Raw genomic sequence first — 15,513 nt, 5'->3', positions numbered from 1 at the left:
GAAGCCGTTCGAATTAATTAATTATCAATTATGGTGTGCTCACCACATTTGTGATGGTGAGTGACTGATCTAACTTGTGGTTGTCATCGTATGGCACCTAGAAATTCTATGGAATGGAATAAATAAGGGAGAATGTGAAAGTCACGGAGAATGAAGGTAAAATAGCGACCGCTAATCAAAATTTTCATCAATTAAAGATTAGTTATTATCAAAATTTAAATAAAAAACAAATCTAAATAAATTATTGTAAATTTAAAATAAATTATTATTAAAATTTAAATAAATATTCGTTAATAGAAGACTAATCAGAATCAACAAATATTCATTTAAATTTTAACAATAAATAATTTTTAATTGATATAAATTTTAGTTAGCAATCTTTGGTTGCTATTTTTTTAAGAATAAATTGGTGATTGTGAGGTTTCAAAAATATTTTTTAAAATATAAATTATAAATTTTATTTTAAATAATTATAATTTTAAAAGTTTCAATGATAAATAAGACATTTAATTCTAGATAAAATTACAACTGTCTATATCAATATTTACAACTTATATTTTAAAAATTTTGGAAGGGAACTAACTTATACATATTAATTTAGTATTTTAAGATTTTATTGTCATTCTTATTTACATTTCCATTGTATATGTAGTTTGAGTGGGTTATGGTATGTTAGAGAATTATGATTTATGCGGGAGAATAGCCAACGTCGTCACTCAAACTATTTAAGTTGGCGTGTCTTAATTAAACGATGGCATTCATTTTCAAAGTAATATATGCTCAAATTGCATTTGCGTTAACCAAATTGATAAATATATGAAGAAATAATAATGCTATTGTAACGATGAGGATTGATCACATTGGGTTATTCAATAATTAATTTATAAGCTAGGTTCAACTCTGTTTTAGATGATAAGAATTATTAAGATTATTTTAACCGTGTTAATTAAGCCCACTTTAAATAGCAAGAATCCAAGTGGAACCAGCTTTAAAAAGAAATGTGAGCTCGTAACAAATATTTTTTATTTAATTGTTTTCAAAACTGCCTTCATTGTTTGTTTTTCTAAACAAAAAAATAGAAACAACTTTTATTTTATTTTTCTTGTTTTTAAAATACACTACATTTAATTATTAAAAATTATAATTACCTTAATCAATTTTCAATATTAATCACCACAATTAAGTATCTATAATTATTATTATCAGTTCATTTTTTAATTTTAAAACTGTTTTTTAATTGACATAATCAAACAAATTTTTATTTTTTTTGTTTTGAAAAAAAATTTTAAAAACTGTATTACAAAATAATTTTTAAAAATAATAAATAAGAATGGAAACCAAACAGGTCCTTATTTTTTTAAAATCATGATTTTGAATTCTATAATTAATTTTGGAAGGGTATCTAAACAGGTCCTAAGACATACCCCATAATCAATATCAATTTCTTGGGCATGTGGAGTGGCTTAAGTTCAAAAAATGTGCATATAATCAATTCTTTGGCATACTTAGAAAGGCATGATTACTTATGTAAATGTAATTAGAAATCTCATTGAAAGTACCTGAAAATACAGACAACATCACCATGAATCACAATGAAATAAATAACAATTCAGGCAAAAAAAAAATATGAATGTTCTCTGCACTTATGCACCATAATAAGGATTCCAGTCGTCTTAATTAACTATTCACAACCAAGATTGAAAATCTGATGCATAATTCACTTTATCAATTTCAAAATTTTGAAATCGTGGGGTAAAATAGCTTTGACTTCATTGTGAAATGGAGTTTGTTTAACAAGCACTAGCGCCGCCGCCGCCACCAACATCACATCCTCCTCCACCACCACCTCCTCCTCCTCCTCCTCCACCACTACCAATATCACATCCAGCAACTCCGCTGGCTGCAGTAGCCCCAACATCTATATTCAGTCCACCATGAAAAAGATGACTGTGATGATGCTGCTGAAGATCAATACCGCCGCCGCCGCCTGCTGTTGGCCGGAGTTGGCTTCCTCGGCAGAATATTCCAAATAGCAAGGTAAAGGTGAATAAGCAGACAGTCGCGACGATAAATGCCACGAAAACTGGTTCCATCCTTATTTGCTAGAGCTCAGAGTATAGTATAATTAATTCTCTTATCCGTGCATGCGCAACATACTAAATCTCATGGATATACCTATATATATAGTATAAATTTTGCATCACATATATGCTGTCGTTTAATTTTTCATCATGTTCGATCCGGTCCATAGGAAGAAACATTCAAACTCAATTATTAATTTCAGAGACATACGATGTTATCTGACAAGTTAAAATTCATGTATTGAAATTTCAGATATTTTTCTCTCTGTTTTTTTTTTTTTTTTTGCTGTTAGTTATTGAGTCGTGAGAAGTTACCTGGCAGCTGGCAGGGTAAAATTGAGACGTAGTCGATCGATGACCAATGTTGACCATGTCTTTTACTGGGTCAACATGTTGGCCACGACTCGCATTACGTGTACGTGTAATTGTGTTTGACTTCTATTTTAGCGCGCGTCTTGAATACTTCGGATTCGATTCCTTGTCGTAAGAAAACAATCCAAAAATTATTTCTCCAGTTCTGTAGGTGTTTAACTTCTAACCTTTGCCATTGATTTTCTTTATTTTTTTATTCAATAATTTTCTTTATTTTAGGAGGGGATATTCAAAACACATTATACTTCAATCATAAACTTTGAAACACTGCGAAATTTGAACATGAATTTACAAAAACCATGACTCTTGTAGTGCCATTACGAAATTTGGACAAAACTCTGATAAAATATATGAGCCCACAAAAACCATGACAAGCAAGGTAACCTTTAGTAAAAAACCACCAAAAATATATATATATATGGTGCCAAATGGAAAAAACCACTACAACGTTTTTTTTTATTTTAATGTTTGTAAAATGAATTACTTGATGGAAACGAAGGTGCGTTAAAGGTTTTTTTTATCAACCACATGCAAATACACAACTTTTGAAGGAATTAATTTTAAATGGATTTAGTTTCTGAAGAAGTATTATAATGAAAAACTTTTGGTTGGAAAATCAATTTTGATAGTAGGAGGAATTGAAATAAAAACATATACTAATTCAATAGTAGAATATTAGGAAAATAGTTTTATAGGTTTCAATAAAATAATCAAGAATTTAAATATTCAAAATTTATTTTTTCTAATATTTGAAGTGATTAGAATTTAATTTTTATTGTCAAGCATTGAAATTGATACTAGGAAAATGGTCTTGCAGGTTCCAATGACATAATTGAGAATTTAAATATTTAAAATTTAATATTTTCCAATATTTGAAGTGAGTGGGATTTAATTTTTATTGTCAAGTATTGAAACTGATATTTTATATATTTTACACACTTGACCATAAATGTTCATTAATGGAGTAATGGGAGAATGTGTGAATGGAATACAGAATAATTAACCTTAATGAGTTAATTATAATTAATGATTATCTTTGCAAAAAAGATGATGAGTAATAATATAAAAAAAGCCAAATCTAACAGAGTTATAATAGGAATAAGGTTTTTCAAGTTTCAATTTTCAATGATTGAATATTATTAAGTGGTTTTCATATTCAAATTTTAATGGAGCGTTTTAAATTTAAAATAAAAGAAGCAACATAAAATTGAAATTTAAAAGCTCGCAATTTTTTTAATTTGTGTAAGTTGAGCAAGAAAAAACCGTTAAAACAAAAATCATACCTTCTATTTTACAATTTGATTCTTATGCTCTTCAATCGATGTAGCAGAATTGAGCACCTGTGACCTCTAGTAAGATTTCATAGCTCTTTGACTTGATTCCATTATTTTCTTAACTGATAGAACAAAGTTAGTTTGATGATCACAAAACTTACCAAACAATTTTTGAAATAAAACGTCTGTGAAAAAGATAATGTTGATGGCTAAATGGTTTTGAAATAAAACATCTATGCATATGAGGTGAACATGAACAGCATTGTCTTGGACACCTCCTTGAAGAATTTTAAGAGGAGTAAACCAAAAAAACAGAGGGGACCAAGAGAACTATTGGAAGAACCATTGGAAATAAGGCATGGCATAAATGAAGTTGAAGAGATAGTTGAAATAAATGCTCCTACTTGAAATGAGGATCGACAAGAGGACTGATGAAAACAGAAAAGATATAAGAAATGGCATAAGAATAAATTGAGTAAACCAATTGCATAAGAGAATTAAATTAAGATCAAAGTAAATTGATCAATGGAATTAAATAAGATCTCACCAATCATAATCCTTCTACAAAATTTGTTCATATGATATAATTTAAATAAAAACACGTTAAATTTTTAATATATTGTTTTTTATCTATGGCTTAATATCTCATACAATTATACGACAAAAATATTATGAATTATTTATAATTTATGTCTTTAATTCTGTTTAAAAATAATATTTACTAGATGTCAATTTATTATTTTCATTTTCTATGATTTAAATAGCATACAGATTCTTGGTAAAAAATAACTATAAAAAATTAGATGCCAAATCAAGTGGCTTTGTGATTAAAAAAGAATGTTAAAGGTGATAAAATCTTCTTTCTCCTAATTTTTTCTTGAATCTCATTGAGTTTTTTTATCTTCATCTTTTTCTTGTGTTGCTTTGATCATTTTCATTTTTTTTTAATTTATAAACTATCTCGTGAGGGGAGGGTGGAATTTAACCCGCCCATCTTACTTGACCTATGAGATTAGGCGGGATAATTTGATAGAGTTGGTAAACGGGCGGGTCTAGCTCATATGAGCTCGGCCCTTATGGGCCTAGGTCCTAAAGCCCGGTTACTCCAATTTTATCTTAAAATTAAAACTCAGTCCTTATTCATAGGGCTCAGGGCCAGGTCCGTAAGCCTGGATAAGAATAAAATAAAATAAAATAAAATAAAATTCAACATTAAAATTTATTTAGAATATTTTAAAATTTAACATATATCAAACCAAAGTCTCACATAATCTAAAAAATGAACAAAAAATTTAAAAGTCCAAATAAGATGAAGGCAAACATCATTATCAATCCTAATCAAGATCTCCCTCATTATCATCAATAAATAAAATATTAAAACCCTCAGATGTAAGTTCACTTGTGAAAGATGGAGGCGGAGACTCAATATTAATTATTTCTGCAGCTTCTTCTCGTCACCTACAATAATTATTAATTAAATTGTTTTATTATCAAATATATATCTATACATATATCACAAGATAAAATATAAAAATTACTATAAAATGGCACAAAATAATTCAACCAATTGCTGCTACAAAATACAAATTAATGTTTGCACATTATCTGAAAAGAGGTGAAAATAATACTTTGTGAACAGTAAAACAGGCTTCACGGGCCGCCCGAGCCCGAGCCCGTTTTTCTAGGGCTTAAAAGGGTCGGGCTTCAAAGTCCAGTTACCCTAAAAAATGCTAAATTTTTAAGCCCGAATCCTTATTAAAATGGGCTTAAACGGGCAGCCTATCAAGTCAGGCCCTTATTCTCGACTCTATAATTTGAGTTAAACTTGAGTTGACAGGTATTCAAAAAATAATTGCATTGGATTGGAGTCAGTTCGCTGATTCAACCGACTAGTTCAATCCAATTTTACAAACCATGGGGAGGACTTTTTTTGAGCTCAACAAATTTTTTTTAAAATTACACTTAAGTGCTATAAAAGAGATTTAATTACCAAGAAGTCTCATAAAATGCATAAATTACTCTCAAAATGTATAAAATACTCTCAAGTTTTAAATCCTGCATATTTACAACTTAATAAAAAATATTTATAATTAGACAACAAATATTTACAATAAGAGTATTGGCTACAGGAGTGCTTTGAAGGCATTCTTGTAGGCAAATAAAAAAAAAAAAAAGCAATCCAACAAAAGTTTGATGTCGTAGTATACTAATAATACAAGGCCCCATTCTCTCTTGAGTGTTGTCTCTCATTAAATTTTTTTTTTTAATACTTGAAACTCTAACAATAAATAAATGTTAAGGTTCAACTTTTAACAATAAAATATATGTATTTTTATAAAATAATATTCAATACAAAATTAATAGACTTTTATTATAATAAATTTTCTTGTGATGGTCTTAAATATCATTCTCCCTTTTTATTTTTGCGCATTAAATTTTAGTCATTAAATAATGAACTGTTATTTTTAAAAAACTGTCACAAATTCTTTATATATTAATTTCAAATTAAATAACTAACATGCCTACTTTTTGGTATTCTAGAAATTTGTTTAATAGGATCTTAAAAGTTAAAAGAAATGAAAAGACAGAAAAGAACTTATATCTTCGTCCAACATGTATACGCACAGGTTAAAAACGACGCAGCTTACTTACAAAGACTTTCTATTTATCAACGACAAAGCTTAGCTACAAAGAATATATAGATGAGATTCTCCCTACAAAGAATTGATCTATTTATCAACAATTTTTCACTGATGAAAACAATTGAACAGGATTATACTTATGCACGCTTGTCAACATCCGCCGCCACCACAACCGCCGCCGCCGCCGCAACCTCCGCCTCCACCAGAAGTTCCGGCACCTCCGTCTCCTCCACAGAACATCCCGGAGGTGGAGCTCACTTGGATGGAAGCTGCAGCGCCCGTCATGAGGATCATGTCACCGTCGGCTCCACCAGTTCTATATACGTGACGTGATTGTCGATGATGGCGTCGTTGAGCTGCCTTAGATTTCCGGGCAGCTTGATCCGTCATTTCATCTCTCTCTGTCTTATCTTCTGCGGAAAAACTACACCCCATGGCTTTTCTGCGCAATGAACTGAAATCGGAAGTGAATTTTCTCAGTTTGTGTCCATCTATGTATATAATGAATGTCTTCGACTTTTATGCATACTACAGTTCATAATTGCGTGAGCAACAACCATCTTAATTTCTACGACACTTCTTCCCATATGAGAATGATGCCGCCCATGGAACTTGAAAGTTTCTTATCTTGTAGTATATATTATGAATCAGTCTACCTCTTCATGTCATGAATTGGTCAAAGGTAGCAGGTGCGACTAAGTATTAAGTGCTGGCCCAAAAAAAAAAAGTATTTGAAAGGAAAGTGAAGGCTTGACTCTCTTTTTGTTACTGCTCCTTTGCCATTATCTATAAGTTATTTTTAATATATTTTTTAAAAATTTATTAACTATATCTAAAATTTTAATAAATTTTTTATTTTATTTTTATTAAATATATATATATATTTTAATAATATTTTTTTACCAATATCTAATGGACAATAAAAATAAAAAATATTATAAATATTTAATAATATGACTTATAAATAATTAAAAAATTCTCCATACATCTTCGGTAGAAATGCAGAGAAGTTCACTTATCCCAAAAAAACAAAAAAACAAAAAAAAATGGAGAGAAGTTCATGCGCATTTGCTGAGATTTCCTTCTTTCAATGTTTTCTCTTTTACCTACATGTGTAATGATGACTAAGGTGGCATGAGTATTACTCTATTTCTGCTATTTTTATTTTTTAAGATTGAAATGGTTCCTTTTTTTTTTTTTACAAAAATACTTAATTTGGAGAACAATTATGTGCTTATACCTTATATGATGATGATCTTCAATTTACGTTGGATGCATTTTGAATTTATCTTTGCTCTAACCATTTTTATGACCTTTTCTTCTTTTTTTGAGTATTATCATCGCCAACAAAAATTGATCTGATCCAATTAATAAAGATACTACTTATGCTCAAGAAGGTGTATGATCCAGTCAATCTAATGGCTATTTTTTACAGAGGGTGAAAATTAATGGAGAGGAAAGGAAAGTCATGATACATATAGAGTTGAAAATATGAGATGGGCTTATCAAGAAATTCATTTAAGCCAGTCATTGAAAATTGATTTTTTTAGTGTAAAAAGTTTTTTGGCCGGGCCTTTACAAATCTAGGAAAAAAAAAAGAGAGTTTAAGCTAGTATTTGTTTTTTTTTTAATTTTCAAAATCCTAAAAAAAATTGAAATACTAATTTTTTTTCCAACAAGTTTGAAAATACTACTTGCAAACTGATAATTTCAAGCGTACCTTATTTTACATCTTTGATCAATATAAAGGTATAAGCTGGATGTTTCATTAATGTAGGATCAAGTTTATTTAACTCCAACAACACAAACTCGAACAAGCACAAGCTTTGGTTGAGTAGGATCACATAGAAAGAGGGAAGTAACTGTGTCTTGAACTCAAGCCCTGGAAAAGGTTTAGGCTACCTATTTAGACCTGCATTTAATTTTAAGTTAAATGTAGGTATTAGAATATATGTTTATAATTTAAAATTAAAATTTACATTACTTATTTTTAATTTTTAAACATTATAATTTATATTTTAAAAAAAATTAAGTAATATGTTCTTATAATTTTGATCATCAATTTTGAATAAAGTTATTGTAATTTATTTTATTTTAATTGAGTCTTTATAGTTTGGTTTATTAGATTTGTTACTCTCTGACCTTGAATGTTTCCTTTGAAAAATAAAACTTACAACTTTTATGATTTTATCAAAACATTATATAACTTCAGAATTAATTATATTTATAACTCAATTTACTTAATTAGGATATGTTTTCCAAATAAATTTTTTGCACGTAGGTTTTTTCATAAAAGTACCCCAATTCGTGTTTTGCTTTTTTTTTTTTTGAAATAGTCCCTTGGACATTTTTAGACATTTTTAACTTATTTTTGGATAACTTAACTTTTTGGAGACTATGCTTCACTTTTAGTTACTCATTTCTATCATTTTATTAGATTCAGGAACTTGTTTTTAACGAGATCTTATTAGGTACACTTTATAAAATTTAATTTTCCATTGGTACTTAGTTGTTTATTTTATTTACTTCCTAAATTATCAAGGTAAGCCTATTTTGCTACTTTAAATTTTTTATATTATGATAGATTCTTTTTTATCAAGGTAATCCAATTCAAGAAATATTTTATTATAAAAAAAATCTTTTCTATTATGATAGCCTAATTATTACTATGGCCCACAAGGTTTTGAAATAATATATAAATTTTTTTAGGTTAAATTATACATTATTTTCTTGAATTTTGAATCACGTATATATAATTTTTTTAACTTTTAAAACTTTATAATGAACCTCCTTTAACTCTTATATTTATGTAGATAATCCTATATGATTAATTTTATATATTAATTGTCTTTACATAATCTAAATTTTAAAGAGTTATCCGTATATCAATCAAAATTTAAAGGGTTTAAATGCACATAAAAATAAAATTTAAGGAGATATATAATTAATGGTTAAAGGTTATTTGCATAAACATAAAAGCTCAATGAGATATATTATTAAGTTTTAAAAGTTAAGGAGGTAATTTGTACATGTTTTAAAGTTTACGAAATTTTTACATAATTTTACTTTTTTTTTTACTATAATAAACTTTTATTTATTATGATAATATTTTTAAAAAAATAATAAAAAGATTATGGTAGATACTTTACTATCACAATAAGTGTTCAATAGGTGATGCTGGAGTGCTAAACTATATTTTCGCCAAAAAAAATTAGTGTAATTTTTTTTAATATATACTGAAATACTGAAATCAATTATTGTAAATTTTGAGAGTATTATTTTCCGCACATCTCCCGGTGCAAATGGAGGGAAGTTCATGCGCATTTGCCGAGAGATTTCCTCCTTTCAATCTTTTCTCTTCTTGCCACGTGTATTTTATTTTTATTTTTATTTTTTAAGATTGAAATGATTGTTTTTTTACAAAAACAGTTTGATAATCTTTACCAAAAAAAAAGTATTTTGATAATAATTATGTATACCTTATATCATATAAAAAAGGAATATATATATATATATAGTTATATAATCATCTAATGGAGACTAGTGTCACGAAATCATTACTCTCTTTTCAAAAAGCTAGCTTATTAGGGTGTACAATGCACCCGCTTATATAGTTAGGACCTTTCCAAAATTCCTCCGATGTGAGACTTGACAATTGCCCTGACTAATTTGTGATGCTCCCATCACGGGTGGCCCACCAGAAGGGCCTACCGACTGGGCAAACTCGAGTCTGGCTCTGACACTATTTTATCACGAGGCCATTACTCTCTTCTCAAAAAGTTAGCTTATTAGGGTGTGCAGCGTGCTCGTTTATATAATCAGGATCCTCCCCAAGTCTCTCCAACGTGGGACCTGACACTGGGGAGTAATAACCCCGAATTTTTTAATTTTTAATTAAAATGTAAAGATTATATATTTTTTATTTCCTTAAATTGAAACATTATACAAGTTAGATATATTACTTAGTCAATTTGAGCCATTCTTCACAAAATGGTAAAAAAAAGAAAGAAAAAAGAAAAATAATACTCCTTGGCTTGAGGATATGTATATATATACAGAGCTAACCATTTCCTAGGCTCTACATGCATATATGGCTGGGAAACCAAGCAAATTAGACAAACATATATATTATAACTACATATAATTTTTATCATTTTTTTTTTCAATTTGCCAATCTGGCACACTTTTTTCGTTATTGTCAAAAACTACAAAACCAGCCATGTAAGCCAGGATTGAAAAATTTCCATCCTCCACCTCAATGACTGTGATCAGTTTGCATATGAACACATACATATAGTTTTCAGGTATCTTAACTAACAACTAATCACAACCATGTTTTAAAATCCGACTCATAAGCTCAGATCTATACGTGAATATGGCCACCACATTAAATCTCATGGATATGCTTTTATAGTATAAAGTTAATTTCCATCATATTCTGTAATTTAATTTTATAATGTTCGATATCGAGTCCATAGGAAGAAAAAAATCAAATTTCAGATATTTTCCTCGGCTTTGATTGATTAATCGCAGAGAGTCGTTTGAAGTTACTTGGCAAGTTAACATTGACGCAGACATGAAGCTTTCACATGACCGATATATTTGTTGGCGACCTCTTTTAGTGGGTCATAATGTTGCCATGACTTGCATTACGAGCGTGCGTGGAAATTGTGTTTGACTTTTATTCTAGCGCGTCTTGAACGTAATTCCAATTTGATTTCTCATTGTAACGAACGCGATTATTTCACAAAATTGTCCAAAAATAAATTATAATTTTTGCGATTCAAATTTTTTTTTGAGGAGGGTTGAGGAATAATATATATAGTTACTTACACAGTCAATCTTTCAAGTTACACTTTAAACACATTCAATCTTTCTTAAGCTTTTTTTTTTGTTTTACCATCTTTTTTAAGTTATACTTTAATCGTAATAATGCTAATGAATGTGAACTTTGAAATTCGTACGGAACTTGTACATGAATTTGCAAAAATAGACTTTAAAAAGAGGCAGGATTAAATTTAAAGAAAAAAAATGATCATAATACATTAAACATATAAAATTGAAATAAATGACTTAGCGGCCCGCTCATAATTAACATTACCGTTAAATACTTCATATAATAAAATGGCATACCACCTATTAGATATTAACATTACCGTTAAATACTTCATATAATAAAATGGCATACCACCTATTAGATATTGTATATAGTTATTCAATTATGGTTGTTTTTGGATTTCGATTGAAAAAAATTGATTATTAGAATATGATGATGTTTAGATAAATTTTCAGAAATTAATTATGATAAAGTTGATGATGTTTGAATAATTTTTTTCAGAATCAATTTTAAGTGAGTAATTATACTATTCAACATGATAAGCTAATAATATTTAGAATTAATTTTTTAAAATGGAATAAATTTTAGCTTATCCCAAATAGAGTTTTGGAAACCAAATAAAATTTGAGAAAATTGGGGTGTTTGGATAAAATTTTTCAAAATCATAGTTTTAAGCCTAATATTGATTTTAAAAGGGCATCCAAACAGGCCCTATATATTTATATTTGTTCTATTAAAAAATATAAGATATTTTTAATTAAATTTACTTTCAATAAAATAGTTAATTATTTGCAAACTAATGTTATCTTTTTATATTTATCATTTTCAATAGAGCATTTCAATTTAAAATAATTTATTTATTATGTGCACTTAAAAAAAAACAAGAAACGCATTAATATAAAGATGTGTTTCCTTTCATTGTCCTTTAATTTTAATTTGTATGATGTAGTTTTTTTTTTAGCAAACTAGACCATTTTATTAATATAAAAAAATTGGTCCCAAAAAAAAAAAACAGGGCAAGTACACCACATTCTTGTCTCTGCAAAAAGATAGTGCAGATAAAAATTTGAGTGCAGTGGAGGCATATGGGTGAAGAATTCTGCTAATGTCTTGGCAGCACCCAACATAAAACAGTCACTTCCAAACACATTGAAAACAAGTATAGATAGAACAGCCCGTTTCAGGCACGGATCAACATCCACCGCCGCCACAACCTCCTCCACCACCGCAAGCTCCGCCTCCACCACAAGCACCACCACCTCCGTAAATCCCAAAAGTTACGGCACCGGTCATCAAGATCATGCCACCACCGCCTATACTAGTTTTATATCGGTGACGCGGTTGGGGACGACGGCGAGCACGTGGTTGAGCCTTGTTGGTTTTGTGGGCAGCTCGAGCCTTTGTTTCATCTTTCTTTGTGTTGTCATCTACGGAAAAACTGCACCCCATTGCTTTATGAAGTGAATTGAATGTTGGATGTGAATTATCTCTATTTGTGCGCGCGCCTATATATAATGAACCCCTTCTAGCTCGGAAATTGCCAAGAAGAATGATCTTAAACTTCTACACCACTGTTTATTAATTTCTATGATATTACATGGAAAGTTCCTTATTTATCAATTAATTATCAATCAATTAGCTATTAACTATCAACTAACTACATACTCTCTCCGATTCTTATTATAGAACACTTTTAACAGTTTCATGCATATTAAATAAAATTAATTTTTTTATATCATAAGAAAAATGATATGTGCTTTCACTTTTATCTTTAGTTTTAAATAATAATATAATTATATTAAATACTTTTACCTTAATAAAAAAGGAATAAAATTGAAAAAATAATTTAACTATTATAAAGTGTCCATTAAAAATTATTTTTAAAAATTAACTTATAAATAAGATTGGTGGGATATTATACAAATCCTGTGGGATTCAATTTGATTGGCCAGATTTTAATTATCTTTGATTGGTTGATTCACTTTGGCCAAATTTTATTTCTATTCACTCACTGGTTAGAGCACTTTGATCCAAGGAAGATTCTATATTCTCATCAAGTCTCTCTCTTGGGTTTATACGTATTATGTGTTCTACACACTCTCTCTCTCTCTTTCAAATTGGGTATTAATGATAGCGATTTTCAATGGAGCGTTAACTTTTATCGCCATTCTCTGTTATGCTTCTTTGTAATTCCCGTCTTTCCTCATCTCCTCTGTCTAACTGTTTCATTTACTGCATTTGTATCTAAAATACCATTCCATTTCTTCGTCATTTCCTTTGGGTCCTTTTCTGCAATTCCTCCTCCCATGACGGGTGAGTATACACTCTTTCGTTTCTTGCTTGCTGCTAGGTTTTTTCTTAGTTTGTTTTTCCTTTGAGTTTTTAGAAGATTGAGTTTTTGGTTGAGTAACAGAAGGGGATTATGGCTTATATTGCAGGTTGTATTTTGGTGGGGTGATGAGTTTGGCACAAGGATTCCAATATCTCCGACGATGATGCCTTTGGTCGACTCTACGCCCGCATTTTGATCTCAATTAGGCTGTTATTACTCAGATTCGGGCATCCTACTTCGAGAATACCAAACTCAAACGGAAAACCATCCGGCAACGGAACCTCCTCTCGGAAATTCCTCGTCGTTATATCCAACGTAATGCTTTCGGGATCCCCTGATTTCAGATTCCGAACTAACCAATAAAGAGCGTCGTTCGAGATCGAAAATCTTCCTCTATCGGTTGTGTTGGAGATCCCCTGATTTCATATTCCGGCTCCAGGTTTCTTCTTCTTCTTCTTCTTCTTTCACTTATTTTGGTATTCGTGGCTGCTTACGATTTTATACAATTTTCTATTTGAGCAAAAGCTGAGCAAATTGAGTTCAGTGGTGGTGAGCTTTATTTGGCAGATCTAAAGAATGTGATATCGAGGATGAAGAAATGTACAATGGTAACATCCGGATCAACGAGTGGGGATGATAATCAGGCTATGGGAATTTGTGCTGGAACTCTGATTGGCTATTCTCTGGCGCAACATTTGGAGAAGATTTCTAAATCTTGAAGAGGTTTCTGTTTCCAAATGTTGTGAACTGGTATTTTTTTTCCTTCGTGTTTCTTATTTCGTTTTAATCTTTTTTCATTGTCTCTTTCTTGGTTTTATACGTATGGTCAGAAGGGGAGGAAAAATGCCAAAGTTCAAGACCTCTCTTTGAATGACTACGTCTTCATCCTCAATCGCCTTATCCATATGCCTGAAGATGTAGAAATGCTTGCTCAGAATGGGATTATCAAATCAAAGTTACCAGGTAATCAAGTGGTGGCTTTTGTCATCAACAAGCTCTCTCCAGGAATAACTCTGATCAGATTCAATTTCCACTTCTCATTTGTGCAAGGAGCTGAATGATTACTAGAGCCCCTTGGCGTAAGAGGATAGCCAAGCAGAGTTAGAGCGTAAAACCAATCAATTGACAATTCAAATAGATACTTGAAGCAGAAACTGAAAATAAATAAATTCTGCATTATAGTCTGCATGGATGCATTACTCTTAAAAAAGTTTCAGGCTGCCGCGTCTGTTGTAGTGTTGAACTCTTTCTTCTTTTTTTCTTTTTCTTTGTTTTTTTTTTAGTAGACGCCTGAAATATCCTTCAGGAGAGACTATCTCTAATTTCCCTTAGGATTGACAAAGAGTAAATCCCGCCCAATTAGGTAGTGGGTCTGCTTGAAATACATTCATGATTTCATCATCAGCATTTTCGGATGCATTAATTAAAAAAACTGGAGGATGAAAGGATCCGAGGTTTGAATCTAAAGACATCTGCAGCCATCTTGCCTTCTTAAATGGCCATTGAAGGCATCTTACTTGGCTAAAGGGACATCCCTCTCATCAAGTGACTCAATGCCTTAGGTGTGCCTGTTGGCATTTTTAAGTTTATCAGGTCTAGGAATTTGGCGGATGCAAATGATTCTAGAAAAGTTTAGAGAAATTTACCATAAGATGCTGGAACGACACTTAGTTGAAAACACAAGGCAGCAAAAGGAAATGGAATAATTGAGCCTCATCACATGGATATTTGTGATGATTTTTAATGTCCCATTTGATGTAGAGAAATGTTTACGATGAAAGTAAAAATAAAAATGAAAATAGAGGTAGAAATGAAGATAAGATTTAAAAATGTGTTTGTTATATAGATAAAAGTGGGATAAAAATATTATTTAATATATGTATTAATACTTTAAAAAGACCTTAATACCCATGATTTTTTTTAAAAAAAATCGCCGTCGTCTTGCAGCCATCGGCTTCTCAATTTATTGTTAATT

General features: G+C 30.1%; 1 protein-coding gene and 1 long non-coding RNA gene across 3 annotated transcripts; one reads left to right on the top strand and one right to left on the bottom strand.

Annotated features, from left to right (window-relative positions):
* Window positions 1–1,545: 1,545 nt before the first annotated feature.
* LOC129287899 (uncharacterized) lies at window positions 1,546–2,578 on the bottom strand. Its single transcript, XM_054924168.1, has 2 exons — window positions 2,397–2,578; window positions 1,546–2,175 (listed from the first exon to the last, which is right to left on the bottom strand). Exon 2 carries the CDS (start codon window positions 2,091–2,093, stop codon window positions 1,791–1,793), a length of 303 nt encoding a protein of 100 aa, XP_054780143.1. The 5' UTR covers window positions 2,094–2,175; window positions 2,397–2,578; the 3' UTR covers window positions 1,546–1,790.
* Window positions 2,579–13,347: 10,769 nt separating this feature from the next.
* On the top strand, window positions 13,348–14,905 carry LOC129287597 (uncharacterized). Of its 2 annotated transcripts, none has more exons than XR_008587745.1 (4): window positions 13,348–13,519; window positions 13,645–13,977; window positions 14,106–14,261; window positions 14,369–14,905. It is a non-coding gene; the product is annotated as an uncharacterized LOC129287597 (long non-coding RNA). The 2 variants fall into 2 exon arrangements; XR_008587744.1 differs by having other exon boundaries at window positions 14,064–14,261.
* The last annotated feature ends 608 nt before the right edge of the window (window positions 14,906–15,513 follow it).

The sequence above is a fragment of the Prosopis cineraria genome, unplaced genomic scaffold, assembly GCF_029017545.1.
Source record: "Prosopis cineraria cultivar Desert tree isolate PC_DT_omini unplaced genomic scaffold, ASM2901754v1 PC12, whole genome shotgun sequence".
NCBI lineage: Eukaryota > Viridiplantae > Streptophyta > Magnoliopsida > Fabales > Fabaceae > Prosopis > Prosopis cineraria.
This window is presented reverse-complemented; position numbering and strand designations above follow the sequence as displayed.

Coding starts and splice junctions, on each gene's coding strand:
- LOC129287899 (XM_054924168.1), bottom strand. CDS start 2,093: ATGGAACCAGTTTTCGTGGCATTTATCGTCGCGACTGTCTGCTTATTC.